The sequence below is a fragment of the Hyperolius riggenbachi genome, chromosome 3 (assembly GCF_040937935.1).
Source record: "Hyperolius riggenbachi isolate aHypRig1 chromosome 3, aHypRig1.pri, whole genome shotgun sequence".
Classification (NCBI taxonomy): Eukaryota; Metazoa; Chordata; class Amphibia; order Anura; family Hyperoliidae; genus Hyperolius; species Hyperolius riggenbachi.
In genome coordinates this window covers 488,430,058-488,452,271 of record NC_090648.1, presented here as the reverse complement: position 1 = coordinate 488,452,271, position 22,214 = coordinate 488,430,058, and the positions used below count along the sequence as shown (strand labels likewise).

The following is a 22,214-nucleotide window of genomic DNA, read 5'->3' as shown; positions in this document are numbered from 1 at the left end:
ATATGGAGGCTGCCATACTTATTTCCTTTTAAACAATACCAGTTGCCTGGTTATCCTGCTGATCTTTCATGCATCAGTAGTGTCTGGCCACCTTTACTGGGGTTCCCTTTGGCTACCTATATGGTGGGTAACTCTAGATATTCATACTGTGGCTACTTAATACGGGGGTATCTCTAGCTTTTGGGGGTACAAAGGGGGGCCTGCCAGCAGTCATGCGCCCTGGACAATTGCCCCCTTTACCTTGCTGGCAGCGCTGGTCCTCTTTATAGGCTCCACCCCTCCTGTCACATGACAGTAAAATGTACATTTCTCACACGGTTAAGTGCACTATAAATTGTTTTTCTTTCTGTGACGCTGTCACTTACAGTAGTCAATGAAAATCTGACAGGTTTTTGAGCATTCCATCTCCTCATGGGGGATTCTCAGAGATTTCCTTATTTACAAAAGTGCTTACTGAATGGCAGTTGGTCAGTCCAAATACCAAAATAGAGTGCAAATGAGTAGTGAGACTGCATCTTTGTATAGATCCTTTCCAGGGGGTGCTTTTGAAAGGCATAAAGGTATTATTGAGAATACCCCATAAGGAGATGGGCTAGTCCAAATTCTGTCAGATCAGCTTTTTGCTACCTACTGTGACAGCAACATAGGAAAAAAAGGAAAAAAGTAATTAACGGTGCATTTTCCTCCAGATTTGGGCTTCACTGCACAGGTGCTAGCCTGACCACCACGTGTCCCTCAGCCCGCGACCAAGAGTGATCTGCGCATGCACATGATGTAATTGTGACTTAATGCGCATGCACAGAGTGTTCACTGCTACTGTCAAGCACTGCGGGACATGTGCAAGCCAGGCTAGCACCTGTGCAATGAAGCCTGACTCCGGTGACCCAGAAGAGGCTGCCGGGTGGGGGGGGAGGACAGAGGCCGCTTTTAGATACGAAAAGAGGGGGACACATGAGAATAGGGGGAGTCGTGGCCACCCGGACAGCACCCCATACATACTGCCTCCCCCCGTTTCTCCTGGGCTGTTTTTTGGCATCAGAAATGCGGTGCGTTGCGTCCGCCGCACCGTATCGCACCGTCAAAAACAGGCCTTCAGGGAACGCTGCGTTAGTACACACGGTGTTCCCTGTCTGGCAATCTTCCAAGCAGGAAGTGACACGCTTACGGTCACTTCCTGCTTTGAGTATGCGGAAGTGCACGGAACCGAATTTAAAAATACGATTGTGCGCCGCAGTGGCAACTTTTTAACCTTTTGCCGACCGCGTCACGCCGATGGGAGTGGCCGCGGCGGCAGCCCCAGGTCCGCCTAACGCCAATTGTCGTAAAGTCCTAGGGCTCTGTTTTGAATGAGATCGCGCTCACGCTGTGCGCGCATCTCATTCTCGGAGGGCGGAGCTCCGCCCCCTCTTCAGTTCCCGAGCGGCTATTGCCGCTCGGGAGACTGTTAGACGGCGTACTCGCCGTCTAATTACCCGTACAGCGCTCAGCAGCGCTGTACTGGGGACAGCCGTGTGACACGGCTGTCCCCTCCTGAGCCATGGAGGTGATCGGCTGTCATAGGCTGAAGCCTATGACAGCTGATCACAGGGATTGGCCGGCGGGGGGAGGGAGGGAGGGGGTATACAACAGGGGGGAGAAAAACAGTTTTTATTTAAAAAACAAAACAAAAACACAAATAAACAAACAAACACTGGGGGGGGGGGGGGGGGATCAGACCTCACCAACAGAGATCTCTGTTGGTGGGGAGTAAAGGGGGAGGAATCACTTGTGTGCTGTGTTTTGCGGTCCTGCAGCTTGGCCTTAAAGCTGCAGTGGCCAATTTAATGAAAATGTGCCTGGTCTTTAGGGGGGGTTTAACACAGCAGTCCTCAAGAGGTTAAAAAACCTAGAGTCGCCATAGACTAACATGACTTTCCGGCTGAGGCAGGTCGCCGCATAAGCCACAAGGTAACGTAGTTCTGCACTAGCGTTATATTGGGCACTTCCACCGCAGCGTACCGCAACGTGGGAAGTATGAACTCCCCCATAGGGTTACATTAGACTACGGTAGCAATTTGCCACATCGCACCGCGCCAGTGTGACAGGGCACTAAGGGTTTTGGCTCTGGTATCCTTTTAGGGCTCATTCACACTGGAGGCGCTTTTGGACTTTTTTAAGCGCTGGCGATTTTTCAAAATCGCCCTGAAGCGCTTGTGCGAAAATCTTCTCTATGAGAAAGTTCACATCTGTGCGGATCGTTTCCGATCCGCTCAGTAAAGCACTGCATGGACCATGTTTGAGGCAATTCCGCCTCAATGGAAGGTATAGGAAAAACGCAAACGCTCACAAAATCGCTTTGTGCAGCGATTGTGTTCTCATTTTTAAGGATAAATACATTGTATTTATTCTTTTCCGGATCAACGAGTTCACTTCCTGACTGATGTCAGGAAGTGAAAAAACGGAATCGCTCTGCAAAAGCGTTTACAAAAACGCTTACCAAAGACGCCCAACTCACAGAAATCGTCGGGAAGGTCAAACTTAAAGAAAACCTGAAATGAAAATTAAAAGTCAAAATAAACATACACAAGTCATACTTACCTGCTGCGTAGTCTACTCCTCAATCTCTTTTTCCTCTCCTGCGTCCTGTTTGTCCACCTTGATCAATGGAATTCTCCGTCCTCCATTTTGAAAATGGCCATTACACCATAACAGCTTCCTGGTCAGCACACAGTTATGTCTGTGCACACTGGAGCAATGAGGTTTTATAAAAAAAACCATAGCATTACATTGGGAAGAGCTTTTGAAACCTCTAAAAGCTCTTCCCAATGTAATGCTATGGAGTTTTTTACAAAACCTCATTGCTCCAGTGTGCACAGACACATAGGATAACATTAGCAGCAGATTTAAAAACTCAAAACGCTCAGAAAAACTCCTCTGGTGTGCACCAGGCCTTAAACTGTAACATTTCCCACTTGAGCCATAGGGATACATGGACACATCAGTTCTCCTCTCAGCTGTAACTGACAGCAACTGATATATAACTGACAGCAACTGATATATTTCAGTTCTGACAAAATGTTGTCAGAACTGGAAGGGATTATTATTAGAAGAAAATGGTGAGCTTCTAAGAGAAACTGATGGCAAGGTAACTATGCAATGTTCATTTTAAGTTACCTCATGTGTTTATTTTAAATATTTTTACTCAGTACAGGTTCTCTTTCAAATAAATAGATTTTTTTATGTCCAACTTAACCCCTCTGCTTCCCTCCACAGTTCTGCTGGGCAGATCGGTCAGAGGCTGGCGGTCATTGGCGATGAATTCAACCGGACATACGAGGCGAGAATCCACAACAAGATGGCGCACGTTCTGCGTGAATCCATGTGCGTAGCTACTGTCTGCAGATAGAAGGAGTCTCTGTTTACCTTAGCTGCCCGATGTTTGCTTTCTACAACCATTCTGTTTTATGGCTGAAATTGTAGCCATGAGTCCAGTTACAAAGGTCGTCCCATGTATTACATAAGCAAAGCAACATTGTCTGAGGCTTAAAGCGGACCTGAACTCAGAACTTCCTCTCTGCTGTGAAAGATAAGCAACAGCATAATACCCTTTAAACAAAACCATTTCTTTGTTACCGCTGATACAAATCCTGCAATAAATCTGCAGTGTATCTGTTTCCTGCTTTCATGGAGCAGACAGTGGGCTCTATTCACTAAAGAGTGATAACGCTTATTACGGCCCGTGATAAGCGCTTTTGCGCGCGATTTCAACCGCACAAACCTTTACGTGCGATAACTAGTGACTTTGCGCGCAAAGACGGCATATCACGTGATAAACATCAGTATCACGTGATATCACTGCACACAGCACATCACGCGATCCGCTTAAAACTTTGCGCGTGATCAGCGTAGTACCATTGCTGATTTCAGTACTAAACTCTATCTGCTTAATTATCACGTGAAAAGCGTGCTGGTCGCGTGAAGCGCAATGCCGTACGGGCGATAAAGATGATCACGCGATCGCTAAACTTTTCACGCGCAACACGTGCACAAAATGGTTTGCGCGTGAGTTTGCACGTAAAAAGCTTTAACGCGTGATAACTGTGTTATCGAGCCCATAGGGTTAACATCCTGTGTTTATCAAATCGCTTTCTGCCGTGGCAGTCAGCTGACACAGCTGAGGTACCAAATTCAAACTGCTTAGTCACATATGAAGCGCTAGACACTCTAAGGGCTGGTGCAAACCGAGCGGCTTTTTGGGCGTTTTCAGATCCGCTTGCGGCTGCGGATCTGCTTGGTCAATGTATCTCAATGGGGTGGTGCACACCAGAGCGGGAGGCGTTTTGCAGAAACGAAAAATGCCTGGGTGAGGCATTTTTTGGATTGCAGATGCGTTTCTGCCTCAATGTTAAGTATAGGAAAAACGCAAACCGCTCTGAAAAACGGCACTTCAGAGCGGTTTGCCAGGCGGTTTTTGTTACAGTAGCTGTTCGGTAACAGCTTTACTGTAACAATACAGGAAATCTACTACACCAAAACCGCTAGACAAAACCGCAAAACGCTAGCTGAAACGCTACAGAAAAAGAAGAAAAAGCGTTTCAAAATCTGCTAGCATTTTGCGGATCTGCTAGCGGGTTTTGGTGTGCACCAGCCCTTACAAGTGAATCTGCTGCTTTATCACATTTGTTAAAGTGACACGTGGACTATAAAATTGGGCAAACAGAATTGTGATTGATTTGCTACGTAATAAGCGCATGTTCGTATCGGCTATATGGTAGTATTGCGTTTGTGATTTCCAACACAGGAGGGACAAAAAAAAAACGGTTTAAATTGCAGAATCGCAAGAACTTGGTTAGCATAGTACCCCGATCTGCTGTGCGATTTTCCCGTGCTCCCATACCTACTACACAAGCCCCATTGCTCAGAAAATGCCGCACTAAGGATGTCTTCAATTGGGCAAATTTGAGTTGCAATTGCATCATACTAATGTGAACATACGTTTTCAGAAATCTAATTTACGTAAAAATCTGCAATTTATGACTGAAGGTGCACAAACATCAGTCGATGTATAGGCAGATTGACCAAGAGACAGATCTCTCTCTGATCGGAGAGAGATCTGTCGGCTGCCCATACGCCGCAGGCGTATGGGCAAACAATTTCACCCCCCCCCCCCCTTCCCGTTGCAGTATAATCCACATGCAGTGCTTCTCAAATCCGGAACCAGGAGATACCCGGATAGTTGCTATCCGGATATCTCCCAGTAAACCTGTGCGGGGTGGGGTTAATCTTACCTGCCTAACGTCTTCTTCGTCCGTCCTTGGCGCCTCCCACGATGTGGTCCACGCACGTCACATGATTACAAATACCTCCTCCTTCAACCCGGAAGGAGGAAGTGTTTGTAATCACGTGACCGCCGCTTGGACCGCATCGTGGGAGGCACCGAGGGACGGACGAAGAAGTCAGACAGGTAAGATTGACACCGCCGCCCAGCCCGCACAGGTTTACTGGGAGATATCCGGATAGCAACTATCCGGGTATCTCCTGGTTCCGGATTTGAGAAGCACTGTCCACATACACGCATCATGTTACTCCGGCAATCACGTGGGGTGCGTGTATGCGGATTGCGGATGGAGCCGGGGGTGGACACGGACAGGTAAAGTATACTGCACTGGGGGACACATATTACATTAGTACGACAGTGCTGGGGGTTTTATCGCATTCACCGCTTGTCCCGATATCACTCACCATTGCGCACCCGATCAACTACAGCGGCCTGACATCTTGCAGAATATCCGACCGATCCATGCACTCAATTTCGTCCCGAAATGGGTCGCATTGTTGATAGGGCACGCTCTTGGCAGCACCGATTTTTTTTTTTTAAATCCAATTCAATAAAAAATATCGAATCGGATGGTTGACCGTGGCCAAGGTGATAGATGTATGGCCACCTTTACTGTGTGTGGTGCCTTCACTTTCTGTTGTTTTATTGTCCTATAGGCTGTATTTGGCCATTTTAGCTTGGTTGCGTAGGGTTAAACTTCAGGATATGTAAGTTAGCATTTCATGAGCGTAGCGACAGCGTGTGCAAATATTTGACATCCAGACCACGATGGTAAATACAGGAGTATAAAAGCACAAGCAAACAGACTTATCGTCCATCTAATCTCTTCCCGTGTGCCCGCCTACCACCGCGTGAAAGGGAGCCTGTCTGAACCAGTCATACTGTACTTCCAACTGTCCCTTTTTTGGAGGGACAGTCCCTCTTTGGGGACCCCCTTTCTTCCTCATTTGTCCCTCTTTCAGGACAGATGTACAGATGTATGTAATTACATGTATTTTTCTACTGAAAAATGTGTTTAATTGACTCTAAACACCATTCCCATGCTTTAAATTAAGGGATGGTCGTAGTCAGCCAACTTCGTTACGCTGGAACTGCGCGTAGTTTTACACAATTACGCTTCGCCAAACTACGGCTTTGAAATCAAATATTCGCTTTGTATGCATTTCGTAGACTACGCGTTAAAATACGCAATTACGCGTAGTGTGAAGCGTAGTGTATGCGGATGCTTATGCCCGTATGCAGAAAATTTTACGCATTAATTCCGTTGTAAATGCTTATACCGTAAGCATACAACCGCACGCAGAAAATTAGACGCAAGTAACGCATTCGTAGTTCACTACGCAATACACATGTTAACTACGCATAGTGGGCGTAAGCTACGCGTAGCGGTACTTCGCTACGCGTAAATTCGTAAGCGTAGTTTTGAAACTTCACCTGCAAACTACGATGCGTAAATTCGCACTGGCGTAGTTTCTGCTCATCCCTGATATTTTCAAATGTTAATATGAAGGAAAATGAACCAGGATAAAAAGGACCAGTGTGGTTTAAATTATAAAACAGCATATTTTTCTTATGAAATCTTTATGCTATGTGTGACTAGGGGTGTGACAGGGGCGTGATTAGGGGTGTGACAGGGGTGTGGCTTAATGGAAACCAGAGCTGATGTCGAGAAAATGTTTTATACATACCTGGGGCTTCCTCCAGCCGCCTATGAATGGATCACTCCCACGCCGCCGTCTTCCGCTGCCTGCCGCTCTGGTATCGGGTTCCGTCACTTCAGCCACTCGGGGCCAGTCTAGGCATGAGAAGTGCGCCCTCTACGTATCTCTCCAGTGACTGCTGGAGAGATACACAAACAGCGCACTTCTCTTCCATTGGACTGGCTCCGGCTGACGAAAGTGACGGCAGCGGAAGGCGGCGGCGTGGGAGAGATCCGTGCGTAGGCGGCTGGACGAAGCCCCAGTTATGTATAAAACATTTTCTTTATATCAGCTCTGGAACACTTTAAGTGTCCCTCTTTCTTATCTCAAAATGTTGGGAGGCATGGTCATACACACTGCTGTATGGGCTATAAGCATAGATCGAGTACCCAATTTGGGTACTTACCTTCGGGAGGGAGAAGCCCCTGGATTCTCCCATTCCAGCACTGTCCCCACATGAAAACCATTGGCAAGGGCTTGTTGAAGGCTCACGCATGCGCAGTACCAAGGACCTGATCTGTCTTCAATGGAAAATCTTAGCAGGGACTGAGCAGGTCCGTGCTACTGGGCAGGCTTAGTGCAGCTTTGCTTTTGGGGTCCTTGTTCCTAAATGGCTTGGTGGAGGAAGACAAGGATGGTGGATACAGAGGAACCCCCCTCCCAAGGTGAGTATCTTTTTTTCCTTCCCCCCAAACCTCTCAGGTTTACTTTAAACAATACCAGTTGCCTAGCAGCCCTGTAGATCTTTAGGCATCAGTAATGTCTGAGTCACAACTCTGAAACAAGCAAGCGGCTAATCCAGTCAGAGCACCTGATTTGCATCAGGGTCTATGGCTAAACGTATTAGAGTGACATGACCTGCGGGACAGTCAGGCAACTTGCATTATTTAAAAAGAAATACTGTAAATATGGCAGCCTCAGCCTCCATATTACTCTCACCTCGGGTTTTCCTTTAAAGAGAATCTGTAATAAAAGAAAAACCCATCTGGGGGATACTTACCTCAGGAGGGGGAAGCCTCTGGATCCTAACGAGGATTCCCCCGTCCTCCTCCGTCCCTCTGTTCAAGTGTCGGGACTCCCCCGTAGTGCAGTGAGGTAAATATTTACCTACCGCGATCCAGCGCAGGCACCCTAGCCGCCCTTCATTCGGGTTTAGGCGGAAATAGCCGAACCCGATCGGATCCGCTGTACTGCGCAGGCAGGAGTCCTTTGCGCATGCACAGTAGAGCGGATACAATCGGGTTCGGCTATTTCCGCTTCGCCCGAATGAAGAGCCGTTACTGCGCTTGCGCTGGATCCCGGAGAGGTAAATAAATCAAGCCTTGTCAGGAAGGATTCCAGGGGGGGGGGGGGGGGGGATTCGAGGGAGCCAGCGCTGGATTCCCTGAAGCTACGGAGGAGGGGGAAGCCTCATTGGGACCCTGAGGCTTCCCCCTCCCGAGGTAAGTATCTCCCTGAGGTTTTTTTTTTCTCTACAGAGTCTCTTTAACCTCCTTGCCGGTCTAATGCCTCCGGCAAGGAGGCAGCGCAGCACTTTTTTTAATTTTTTTTTTTTTTAAATCATGTAGCGAGCCCAGGGCTCACTACATGATAGCCGCTGAGCAGCGGCAGCTCTGCAGCCACTCTGATCGCTTCCGGTGATCAGAGTAAGCAGGAAATCCCGTTCAGAACGGGATTTCCTGCTGGGCTTCCCCGGTCGCCATGGCGACGGGGCGGGATGACGTCACCGACGTCATCGACATCGGGACGTCATAGGGAATCCCGGGCCACCCCACCAGGCTGCGCAAGGGGTCTGGAGGGGGGGGGGGCGGCGCGACGTTGCGGATAGCGGCGGATCGGCGGCGAGCGGCGGCGATCGGATGTTACAAGCAGCTAGCAAAGTGCTAGCTGCTTGTAACAAAAAAAAAATTATGCAAATCGGCCCAGCGGGGCCTGAGAAATCCTCCTGCGCAGGTTACCCCGAACTGAGTTCGGGATAACCGGCAAGGAGGTTAAGGGCTGGAACCCACTAGAGAGCTTTTTTGAGCGTTTAGGGAGCGATTCAAAACACTAGCAATTTCCCTAAACGCTCAGCTAATGTTAACGGATGTGCCAACTTCCACTGGAGCGATTGCGATTAGAAAAATTGCAAACGCAGGACATGCAGCATTTTTTGAGCATTAGCGTTCCAATGTAAAGTATATAAACGCTGGCGTAATCGCTTGTCAAATCCGACATAGAGCGATTTGCTAGCATTTTACATTACTGCACACTGTAAAAAAAATGTAAATTAATTGAAAGCACCAATCAGATTTAAAATCCCTAATCGTAAAATCTCTACACCATCGCTGGCAAAAAGCTTACACTTTTTAAAATTGCTATTAAAATCGCCAGAAAACGCTCATGAAATTGCTTACAAAACGTTCATTAAAAACACTAGCGATTGCGATAGCGATTTGTAGTGGGTTCCAGGCCTAAAAGGCCTTTTTCTCAATGCAAATCAGGATGCACCGGAGGCACTTGTTATGTGGTTTGTGCTGCGCTTGCTTTGCTTTCAGTTTTTGTGAATCAGACAGAAAAGTGAGCGCAACAAAAATGCAGCAATCAGTGTGCTTGTGATTTGAGCAAAAATCCCTTTGCACTAGTGAGTATGGCAATGTACATTATAATGCTGATTCCTTGATCGCATGCGCTCTGAACAGTGAATTATGTGTAGTGGGAACATCATCTTAACGTATATGGTTGGATGAAGGTGGCTTTTTTTGTTTTTTTGCAGAAGGATCTTCAGTAATTGCCAAGGGTTGGTTTCAAATGTTTTAAGAAGTGTTACAAATTTTACGAGCCGTGTGGATCATGGTGTGACCCCGACTGCTGGCAGGACTAGTCTGGTAAGATTACAGCTTGATAAAATTACGAAACAGAAAAAGATCTGTGTATCGTAGCAGCATCTGTATCCCTCCCAGGACTGAGATCCTTGTGAAATTCTACCACTGTGTGTACACACACATCCAAGTTTTACCACTTCCATGTATTAGGTGGACCTAAAGAATTTGAGATTGTGCAGATAACCCCTCATACTCATAGCTCCCAACTGTCTGTTGTCCAGGGGCGTAACTAGAAATCACTGGGCCCCAGGGCCGAGGCAGAGGCGAGAGAGGCTCCAGCCTCAGGGCGCAGTGTAAGAGGGGGCGAACAACTCACTCAGCTATCATTCCCCTATTGTGTTTGAAGCAGAGAGAAATAAGAATAGGGGATACATGGCAGTGACTGGAAGACAGATAAGTAAAGATTAAGGTGTTAGGGGCCCTGGGGCTCCTCTTAGTCTAATAGTAATCAGTGTGTGATTCTGGGGTGGGGTGGGGTTGGGGTGATGGAGAGGCGCACTTTGGTGTCTCAGCCTTGGGTGCTGGAGGACCTTGTTCCGGCTCTGCTGGGCCCCCCTGCAAAACTTTGCATCCGAAGTTTAGATGCATTTAAGTAAACACAATGTAACAAGTGTGGAATGTGACACACACTCTCTGACTGTGCAGGAGCTCCCGGACACAGAGAGAGAGAGTCACATTCCTCACTTGTTACATTGTGTTTACTTAAATGTATCTATCTAAACTTCGGCTGCGGCAGCATTTCTCTCCACAGAACTTTAAAGCTCTGTGTGTAACCCTTCCAATGCTGGTCTAGTAAAAAAAAAATGCTGGTTGCATATAGTATGCTGTCAATAATGTTTTAGAGCAAAGTTGAAATGCAGGGTTATATTCCACTTTAATTTTATTTCTTTTGTTTTTTATGTTAAAATGAAGGAGAACAAATGATGATAGTTGACCAGTGTGGTCTGAATTTTCAAAACTTTGCTTCTGAATTATTACTTCTAGTATCAGTGACTAGAGGTATGCTCATACTACATACAGTGGTTTGCAAAAGTATTCGGCCCCCTTGAAGACCAATACAAAGTGGTGTACACGTGAGAAGTGGAATGAAAATCATACGATTCCAAACATTTTTTACAAATAAATAACTGCAAAGTGGGGTGTGCGTAATTATTCAGCCCCCTTTGGTCCGAGTGCAGTCAGTTGCCCATAGACATTGCCTGATGAGTGCTAATGGGCTTAATAGAGTGCACCTGTGTGTAATCTAATGTCAATACAAATACAGCTGCTCTGTGATGGCCTCAGAGGTTATCTAATGCTTCATACACACTTGAGATAAAAGTCTTTGGAAAATGAAAGATCACAGACCAATTTTACCCCCTTCCATGTAGTATGAGAGCCATACTCTACACAGTCTATTCTATGGAGCTGCACTCCCCATCAGGTAAAAATCTTTGCAAGATGCTGCACACAAAGATGCTGTACACATTCAAAAGATCAGTATCTGCAAAAGATCTGTTCCTGCAAAAGATCCATTCCTGCAAAATGCATTCATAGTCTATGATATCTGCAGATCATCATACACACCTGGTTTAACAGACAATCATCTGCAGATCAGATCCACCAGGATGGATTTTCAGATCTGCAGATGATTGCCAGATATGCAGATGAAGTCTGTTAAACAATGTTTGTATGGCATCTGCAGATCTGATAGACTATGAATGCATTTTGCAGGAATGGATTTTTTGCAGGAACAGATCTTTTGCAGATAATGATCTTTTGAATGTGTACAGCATCTGTGTGTGCAGCATCTTGCAAAGATTTTATCTGATGGGGAGTTCAGCTCCATAGAATAGACTGTGTAGAGTATGGCTCTCATACTACATGGAATGGGGTAACATTGGTCTGTGATCTTTCTTGACTTTTCCAAAGACTTTTATCTCAAGTGTGTATGAAGCATAAGGGCCTGTTTCCACTACATGCAGATTGGATGCAGAATGGATGCAGAAAAAAACTGACTCCAATGAATGCCTATGGGCCTGTTTCCACCAAACGTGATTTTTCTGATGCAGATTTTCCCATAGGCATTCATTGGAGTCAGTTTCTCTGCATCCATTCTGCATCCAATCTGCGTGTAGTGGAAACAGGCCCTATGAGGGCCTGTTTCCACTACACGCAGATTCTGCGTGCAGAAAACTGACTCCAATGAATGCCTATGAGCCTGTTTCCACTGAACGCGATTTTTCTGATGCAGATTTCCCATAGGCATTCATTGGAGTCAGTTTTCTGCATGCAGAATCTGCGTGTAGTGGAAACGGAGACTATTGGGAGCAGCAACACCATAAAGTCCAAAGAACACACCAGACAGGTCAGGGATAAAGTTATTGAGAAATTTGAAGCAGGCTTAGGCTACAAAAAGATTTCCAAAGCCTTGAACATCCCACGGAGCATTGTTCAAGTGATCATTCAGAAATGGAAGGAGTATGGCACAACTGTAAACCTACCAAGACAAGGCCATCCACCTAAACTCACAGGCCGAACAAAGAGAGCGCTGATCAGAAATGCAGTCAAGAGGCCCATGGTGACTCTGGACGAGCTGCAGAGATCTACAGCTCAGGTGGGGGAATCTGTCCATAGGATAACTATCAGTGGCGCACTGCACAAAGTTGGCCTTTATGGAAGAGTGGCAAGTCGAAAGCCATTGTGAACAGAAAAGCATAAGAAGTCCCGTTTGCAGTTTGCCACCAGCCATGTGGGGGACACAGCAACCATGTGGAAGAAGGTGCTCTGGTCGGATGAGACCAAAATTTAACTTTTTGGCCAAAATGCAAAACGCTATGTGTGGCAGAAAACTAACACTACACATCACTCAGAACACACCATCCCCCTGTCAAATATGGTGGTGGCAGCATCATGCTCGGGGGGTGCATCTCTTCAGCAGGGACAGGGAAGCTGGTCAGAGTTGATGGGAAGATGGATGGAGCCAAATACAGGGCAAACTTGGAAGAAAACCTCTTGGAGTCTGCATAAGACTTGAGACTGGGGCAGAGGTTCACTTTCCAGCAGGACAACGACCCTAAACATAAAGCAGGGCAACAATGGAATGGTTTAAAAGAAAACATATCCATGTGTTAGAATGGCCCAGTCAAAGTCCAGATCTAAATCCAATAGAGAATCTGTGGCAAGATCTGAAAACTGCTGTTCACAAACGCTGTCCATCTAATCTGACTGAGCTGGAGCTGTTTTGCAAAGAAGAATGGGCAAGGATTTCAGTCTCTAGATGTGCAAAGCTGGTAGCTGTAATTGCAGCAAAAGGTGGTTCTACAAAGTATTGACTCAGGGGGCTGAATAATTACGCACACCCCACTTTGGAGTTATTTTTTTTTTTCTAAATGTTTGGAATCATGTATGATTTTAGTTCCACTTCTCACGTGTACACCACTTTGTATTGGTCTTTCACATGGAATTCCAATAAAATTGAGTCATGTTTGTGGCAGTAATATGACAAAATGTGGAAAACTTCAAGGGGGCCAAATACGATTGCAAACCACTGTAGAGGTGGTAAAATCATACTTCCCAACATTTTCACATCAGAAAGCGGGACACTTAGGCCACACTCCCAACACACACCCTAGTCACGCCCACCCAAAAATGTTTTTAAGAAACATTTTTTAATTAATATTACTCCCTCAAACTAAATAACCAATGTGGGGAAGAGGGTGAGGGTGCCCGTGGGTGGGGAGGAGGGTGCCACTGGAGAGGAGGCGAAAACAAAATGATCGAGGCGCCAGCCATGCCAATGTGGGATGCGGGTCCGGCATCACATACATTCCTCCCTCCTTCGTAATGTGTCCTTCTGCTTGCAGAGTAAAGTGCGCAGCGGAGCGGGCTGTCATCTAACCATTGATCCTCGCGTACCAGCAGCGGACTTTACTCTACTTCCTGTGACGTCATAGGAAACGGGAAGCAGAGTGAAGACAGATGCCAGTACGCAAGGATCAATGGTAAGATTAGATGACAACCCGCTCCGCTGCGCACACTTTACTCTGCAAACAGGAGGGACACGGGGCACACGGGGGGCACATTTGGAGGGAGGAATGTATGTGATGTCGGCCCCACATGTCACATTAACTCGGCTGGCGCCTCGATCATTTTTTCCCCCCACTTCACCCATTGCCGGCTGGGACACTGGGGGGTCATAGCGGGACAGCGTGAGTGCCCCCAAATCGGGACAGTCCCGCAGGATCCGGGACAGTTGGGGGCATGGGTAAAACTGTCCAAAAAAAACAACTGATACTTGCCTAACAATAAGCAAGCCTCAGGATCATGCAGACGCTTCCCACGTCCTCCTGTTGCTGCACACAGACCCCCAAAAGTGATCTGACAAGAGCTTGCCGTTTTACTGATCGTGACCACATGCCTCCTTATGCTCGAGTGTGCGGCCGTACTGTGCCTGCGTGACTACGGGCGTGCCTGAGCAATAAGCCTGAGGCGTTTGTGCACAAGAGGCTCTGTGCCACACCGCAGGCTCGGCCTTGCTTGCAATCTTCAGGAGGGTCCCTGGTAGCAGCGGGGATCTAAAAGAGGATGTGGGAAGCTTCTGCAGGATCCACAGGCCTCTCTCTTCTTAAGCCCCATACACACACACTCAACAGCGGTCTTTAGGCTCTCACAACTTTTCATGGGAAACACCTAAAAAAAAATCTCTTGCTATTGTTCAAGCAGCTGATAAGACTGATAACAAGTCAATCCAACTGTTGGATTGACTTCTTATCAGTCTTATCGGCTCTTTGAACAATAGCAAAATACTTTTTTTAGGTGTTTCAACTTGTTTCACAACAAAAGTTGTGAAAGCATAAAAGATCGCTGTTGAGCGTGTGTATGGGGCTTTAGATTATTTTTTGTTGGGTGGACTTTCAGCAGACAGTAGTGCATGTGTACGCACTGTCGGCGGACTGATAGGGCTGTTCCTTAATAGTGTTGGGCGAACAGTGTTCGCCACTGTTCGAGTTCGCCCGGATTTTGGCCTGTTCGAGTTCGGTTCGGCAACCACCGAACACCTCATGGTGTTCGGGAGGGTGCTCGGCCACGCTGCCCGAACCCAAACAGGCCTTCTTTGTTTGGCCGAACACAGCCTTGTCCGGCCGAACAAAGCCCCCTATAGGGTCCCAGCATAAATGGAGAGCATGCCCCGAGCGCGGGGGGGGGGGGGGGGTCGGAAATGCTCCCCACCCCTCCCCGCTAAGCTCTCCCTTCTGCTGGACCCCATAAATTGAAATAGAAGCCCCCCAAAGTACCTGGCAGGAGGAGGGCAGGAAGCGGGCAGCCGGAGATCGTAGGCGCTAGTATCATCTGGTACCTCCGCCCTCTCTCTGACGCACTTCCTGTTTACATTTGTAAGTCGCGTCAAGATAGAGCAGAAGTACCGCGATGACGCGTACAAGGGTACGTGTCATCATGTAGATGACGCGTACCCTCGTACGCGTCATCGCGGTACGTCTGCTCTCTCTTGATGCGACTTACAAATGTAAACAGGAAGTGCGTCAGAGAGAGGGCGGAAGTACCAGATGGTACTAGCGCCTACGATCTCCGGCTGCCCGCTTCCTGCCCTCCTCCTGCCAGGTACTTTGGGGGGCTTCTATTTCAATTTATAGGGTCCAGCAGAAGGGAGAGCTTAGCGGGGAGGGGTGGGGGGCATTTCCGACCCCCTCCCCCCCCCCGCGCTCGGGGCATGCTCTCCATTTATGCTGGGACCCTATAGGGGGCCCCAAAGGGAGATATTCGGGGGGCCCATTAACTTGCATTGGGTTCGGGGTTCGGCCCGAACATCCTGAATATCGGGGGCATGTTCGGCCGAACCACCCCGAACCCGAACTTCTGGATGTTCGCCCAACACTATTCCTGAACGATCCGCTGAGCGCTGGTACTGGTAGAGACTGGTCATTATCTCTGGTGCATTGTCTTCTGGTTATTTCCTGTGGAGTAGAACAATGTCTAATTGCTAGGCAAATAGATGGTTAGATAGATAATTTCCAACATGTTGGAAATTATCTATCTGGCAGGTAACAGAACAGAAAATCTAATGCTGTGAATACACGGTACGTTTCTGTACCCTGTATCGAGCCGCTGGCTCAATTACGGCGCGTCCCCGCCCGCCCAGATCGATTTCCGCTCATCCCCGCGGCTTCTTATCTTCCTCTTCACTTATTCTATTGTCCTGCCTGCCGGTATTGAGCTCGGAATCGATCCGGCGGGGTATCGGACACGTCGGAAATTATCAATCGAGCCATCAGCGGCTCAATTGATAAAAAAAATGTACCGTGTATCCCCAGCATCACAGAAAAGTGTTGCTGCCTAGCAATGCATCTATACAGCACTGGGGTCCCCAAACTGTGCACCCTCACCTCAAAGAAGTGCCGGTTTAAGAGGCTTGGGGGCCCTGGGGCAAAGGTAAGTTGGGGGCCCCCTACACCCTGAAGCAAAATGCCCACCCCCCAACAGATCCCCCTCAAAACATGGTTCCCTTCCTGCCTACTTGACTGCCCCCTTTGCTTTAAAGGATACCCGAGGTGACATGTGACCTGATGAGATAGACATGTGTATGTACAGTGCCACGCACACAGATAACTAGGCTTTGTTCCTTCTTTTCTTTCTCTGCCTGAAAAAGTTAATATCAGTTATGAAAGTGACAGTTTCTGCCCAGGTCAGACTGGGTCAGACTATAGCATAACCCTCACTGATAAAAGTAATTTACAGCCATAAAACACATTCCTGTCAGTAAATGGCTTCTGAGAGCAGGAAAGCTCTGGAATACGTCAATAAAGATGTCATTGAGCAGAGACAATGAAACAGTAAAAACGTAAAAACTAGATTTGAATATAAAATAAAACTGTAGGTTATCTAAAAAAAGTCATTTTTAGGAGAAGGAGGATAAATACAATTGTTTTTCTCATCAGTTTATTTTCACCTCGGATGTCCTTTAATGATAGCACCAGCCCTGCCTCAAAGGTTAAAACATAGTGGGCCACCATAGCGTAAAACCGTATTAAAAGTTTATTTATAAAAAGGATGTACCCTTACAAACACGTGGAGACATATGCACATAGAGTTTTAACTTGGCTCTACCTCGTGCGTAGGCCTCTCAGTAGGCTGGGTTGCACTACTATCATCTGCCTCAAACCATCCCGTCAGACCACGCCACCTCATTCCCGCGTCCCACACGTACAGCTCAACTAGTTTTATTGCTGGTGTGACTCATCAGGAGCATGTGCGGGACGCGGTCTGCTTCCCGCCATGTGCAAGCGCCGCCATACTGCTGATGTCAGCATAGCCGGCCTTTGACCTGAGCGACCCGAGTGGTCGCTCAGGGCGCCGGCTTCCAAGGGGGCACCTAAAGCTGGCTATCTAACTGAGGGAGGGCACCTACTCCTGGCTACCTATACTGAGGGTACCAACACCTGACTACCTATGCTACCTATACTGGAGGCACTGACGCCTGGCTACCTGTGGGGGGAGACCTACACCTGACTTCCTAAACTGGGGGCACCAATGCTTGACTACCTATATTGAGAGCACCTACACATGAGATCCTATACTGGGAGCACCTATTCCTGGCTACCTACCTATACCGAGTCTGAGGGCGTTTTGTTTTTGGGGGGGGGGGGGGGCGCACTGCAGGTTTAACAGGTGGTAAAAATTGTCAGTGCTGTGCTATCAATCCAAATTTAGGGGGGTTGGGGGGGGTTAACTGTCCCACAGATTGTTTTTATTAATATTCCTGAAAGTTTTTTTAAGTGTATTCAAGATAATGCACTCTTTCCATCCATTTTGTGGTTATTAGTGTTTTTCTATTATACATATGTGATGTGTCACGGAGATCTGCATGTTTGGTGTGGTGGGAAGAGGATGAAGGGGGCACCAAAATCAAGTTTCGCTCAGGGCGCTGTGAAACCTAAGGCCGGCCCTGGATGCCAGCCTTGTGAATCAGCTTTGTGTTATAATTCTGACTTTTGCGAATCTTGCTCCTACACCCCTTAATTTAGGCAGGAAAATGTTTATTATGCTGGAGTAGGGGCATTGTGGTAAGTAAAACTTTTTGCCAATATTCACTACACTGCGTATCGCGGATAGCTCCACCACCAAAACCCACAGGGCTGAGGCGTCAGCGGTGAAATGACACGTAGGCCTATATGCCGGCGCCGCCCTGCAGCAGGTGCTGACACAGCGGGGACTTCTGTCAGTATTTACATAACAGAAACCAGATCACAATCAGGTATGATGTTTGTTTGCTTTAAAATCCGACCCAGTGAGGATCCATTTTCTTCCGCCTCAACAGAACAGGAATTCCACTTATGTGCGGAGATCCTTATGTGATACCAACCTTATATGACATCGCGGCCAATCTTCACCTGATGTGACACCGGCCACCATGGCACTAGGAAGGGTGTCATATGACCTGTAGTGTGTAGGCCCCTTGGCCAAGATGGTAACTGCGGTCAGTGGTGGAGGAGGGGTGGGGTTGAGGTTTGGAGGGTTATTACATTTATTAAACCTTTACCGACGGACCCCATCATTTGATTAAAGGAATGTCCCTTCTTTGAACAATTTTTTGTTTTCTTCTTGTCACCTGACTCTAAGTTCTTCAGTATCTACTGATTTATCATTAGGTCAGTGAATAGAGCTGTGATTTACTCTAATTTTCTACTGGGGGGTGGGGAAGAGAGAGAGAGACAAACTCTCTGGCTAGGTGCATCCATAGCAGAAACGCTAGCGTTGCGGAAAACACATATGCGTTTTATATGTGTGCGTTTTCAAAAATGCTGGTTTTGTTGCATAATATGCAAAAACTAATCAAAAACGCACAGAAATGAAAGTCAATGGGAACGGAATGGTATGCGTTTTCCATGTGGTTTTTTTTCCCCAAAAAAATTGTTTTGTGATGTACTTTCGCTTCCTGTTGTCTTTCTAGTGATTTGCATAAATGGAAATATAAAAATGCATGAAAAACGCATACAAAATACATATGCATTAAAACGCTTGAAAAACGCTTGAAAAACGCATCTGCTGTAAAAAAAAAAACGCAATAAAAACCGCACACAACATAAAATGAAAACATGACATAAAACACAGCCTTTCATGTTATGTTATGTGTGCAGCCAGCCTCTAGGAAATACTTGATTTGATATGAACTATGGTAATACTACAGCATGTTTCTCTTCTCATTCCTGTGCAGGTGCACCGATCCACGCCAGGCAAGCTCTGCCACAGTCTATTGTTCCTAGCTGTGCTGGCTGCAGTTTGTGGACTGGTCTTCAAGCTGGGACTTGAGACTATATGAAGCTTATGAAGAGGCCACGGCTGGACTCTGGTCACTGCAGGCCACCCCGGTGGTGCCAACTCACACACTGAAAAAATCTTTTTGTTTTTGTATTTAACTTTTCATATAGTGCTGGGTCACTGAATTGTTGTTTTTTTTTATGAGAGATGTTTAATTTGGGTGGTTGCTAGCTGACTTCCTGTGTTGTATTATGGGTGTTTATGGCCATGTGGATTGTGGATCTTGTATTTGTGGAACTCGGAAGGCATTAATGTGGACCTGTCAGAATCTAAATCTCCACTCTTAAAAAAAACGAAATTCAGGCATTCATTTGTTCTTCGTCTTGTATAATTAGGCACTGAGTGGCAAAGCTAGTCTTTAGATCTGTGTAAAAGCCAATGATTACCTTAGATCATATCAATCAATATCTGCAGCACAGACCTCCGTAGCTATAGACTGCACACTTTTTAGAGAGTCAGTCTGGGCCCCGCCCACCTTGCATTTTGTACAGTGCGATGATGCTGAGCTAAGCAGCTGCACAAACTGGCTGCCTGGATCGTCAACCTGCATCAACAATGATGTGCTTAAGTAGTTAAAAGCCTGGTCAGGCATTCTGTTAAGAAGACTTCCCTGCTGTTTCTTTTTATTTCTGTAGCCTGTAAGCATCTGATTCTAATTTTGAAATCAGTGACAGGAATGCTGGTCACAGGAAGTAGCAATGTGTGTGTTCCTCCATTTGACTTCCTCAGTGTACATGATCATGACTGATGGTTCCACTGAAACAGTTGTTCCCCTTCCAACTATTATTTTCACAAAAATGAGGTGAAAGATATGTGTGGTTGCTAGAGGCAACAAGCCCACGTCCATCCCACACACGGCTGTATCTCTTATTGGAAAATAGTAATACCTACTGTAGCCTGATTTATCATGTTCTTTATGCAGCATTTAAACTTGGAAACTGTGAATTGTGACATGTTCTTTGCCTCAGCTGCAAAGTTACAGAACTGTTACTGCTGCATAAAGATCATACAAAGAAAAAAAAATCCTTGACTAAAAAGTCAGTGTAACCAACAGTAACCCAAACACATTGAAGAAGGCAAAATCAGAGAAAACACACACTCCTTAGTGGTGTAACTGCAATTCGTGCGGGCCCCCAGAGAACCTTTTATGCCCCCACCCAATATGCCAATATTCACAACCCTTTATTTGCCTCCCCTGGGTGCCCTTCACACTCCTGGGTCCCATCTCACAAGGGTAATAAAACAAGTGTAGCCATCATAATCTTCACACCCATAACAAGTGTAGCCACAAAAACACCTGATCTAACTGCTCACCCTCAGCCACTCCATTCCTCCTCAGTCAGGACAGCAGTGCCACCTCCTCCCTTCTGATGTGCAAGTGAAATGAAACACTGCTGCTCTCCTGCCTCCCACCTCCTCACTCACTGTCAGACTCCTCACACAGCACAACAAGCTGCTTTTCCCCAATAATGACCTCTTCACCTTGCTCGCTCTCCTCTCGCTTCTCCTCCTAATCTGACTGCATGCTGTTAGTGTAAACACAGTACAAACATGCTGCCCCTGTAATCTCTTAGCCTGATGCAAATGTTTTACCTTGCTTCATGAGAGAACCGGTACTGATGGGCGGCGCAACACTGGAGCATGCTGGGGCACTGGCCCTGCCTGGGAATCACTGTGCCCCTTTGAGTGCCCCTCCCCTCGTGTTAGGCCAAAAACATATTTGATCACCCAGATAGGCCCCACCAACCAGCCATCATGCTCACCCCCGAAAAAAAAACAAAAAACTGAAGCTGGAGCCACCACTGAAGGTAAGGTTACTGATTTGGGCCCACCACAGCTCTATGCCCCCCTGAGATCACAGGGACTACTCTCCTATAGTTAAGTCATAGCTCCCAACTGTCCCTCTTTTGGAGGGACTGTCCCTCTTTGGGAGCCCTGTCCCTCTTTCCTCCTCATTTGTCCCTCTTTCAATGTAAATATATGTATTTCTCTACTAAAAATGTGTTTGATTTACTAAAATGTATTGCCATCCTTTAAATTGATATATTACTAATTTTAAAATGTTACTATGAAGGGAAATGAACCAGGATAGAAAGGACCAGTGTGATTTGTATTATAAAACAACATATTTTTCTTATGAAATCTTTATGGTATGTGTGACTAGGGGTGTGGCAGGGGCGTGGCTTAAGTGTCCCTCTTTCTCATCTCAAAAAGGTGGGAGGTATGGTTAAGCCCCTGCGTCCACTTCCTGTGACCAAGGTTCAGAAGTGAGATATTACAAAAGTGAAATCAAAAGCTTACAGACCACAAAAAACAAATCCAGACAGCAGCAAAGTATTATTATAACTGACCAGTTTATGCCGCACCTGGCCCATTCCAGACTTATTTTAAGGGAGGCCTCTGAGTTCCGGGAACTTTTCTACTTGTGAGTGATGGATTGCAGGACATCATCTTCTCACTTTACCTCCAACTTTCTTATAAATCACAGAATCAAATGTTGAATTAAATGATTTTAATGGTTAAATGTGTTGTCTGGATCAGTTTTGTCATATTATACAGGAATGTTTACATGGAACATCAACCTATTTTTTGTAGTTTTAAATATAGCTGGAAGTTTATTTATTATTTATTTATTTATATAGCGCCGACATATTACGCAGCCCTGTACAGAGTATATTGTCTTGTCACTAATTGTCCCTCAGAGGAGCTCACAATCTAATCCTACCATAGTTATATGTCTATGTGTGTATCATGTAGTGTATGTATGGTCTAGGGCCAATTTTTTGGGAGGAAGCCGATTAACTTATCTGTATGTTTTTGGGATTTGGGAAAAAAAACGGAGTGCCTGGAGGAAACCCACGCAGACACGGGGAGAACATACAAACTCCTTGCAGATGTTGACCTGGCTGGGATTCGAACCGGGGACCAAGCACTGCAAGGCGAAAGCGCTAACCACTATGCCACCGTGCTGGACAAGAGAGGATTACAAGTAGAAGTTTTTTATACATACCTGAGGCT

General features: G+C 46.6%; 1 protein-coding gene across 1 annotated transcript in view; it reads left to right on the top strand.

Annotated features, from left to right (window-relative positions):
• Positions 1–21,720, top strand: part of LOC137564377 (uncharacterized) — a 62,261-nt gene extending 40,541 nt beyond the window's left edge. The window contains exons 5-7 of the mRNA XM_068278167.1: positions 3,253–3,360; positions 9,773–9,884; positions 19,093–21,720. Of these exons, the coding sequence (XP_068134268.1) occupies positions 3,253–3,360; positions 9,773–9,884; positions 19,093–19,197 (325 nt within the window). The 3' untranslated portion in view covers positions 19,198–21,720. The remainder of the gene's footprint in view (positions 1–3,252; positions 3,361–9,772; positions 9,885–19,092) is intronic.
• The last annotated feature ends 494 nt before the right edge of the window (positions 21,721–22,214 follow it).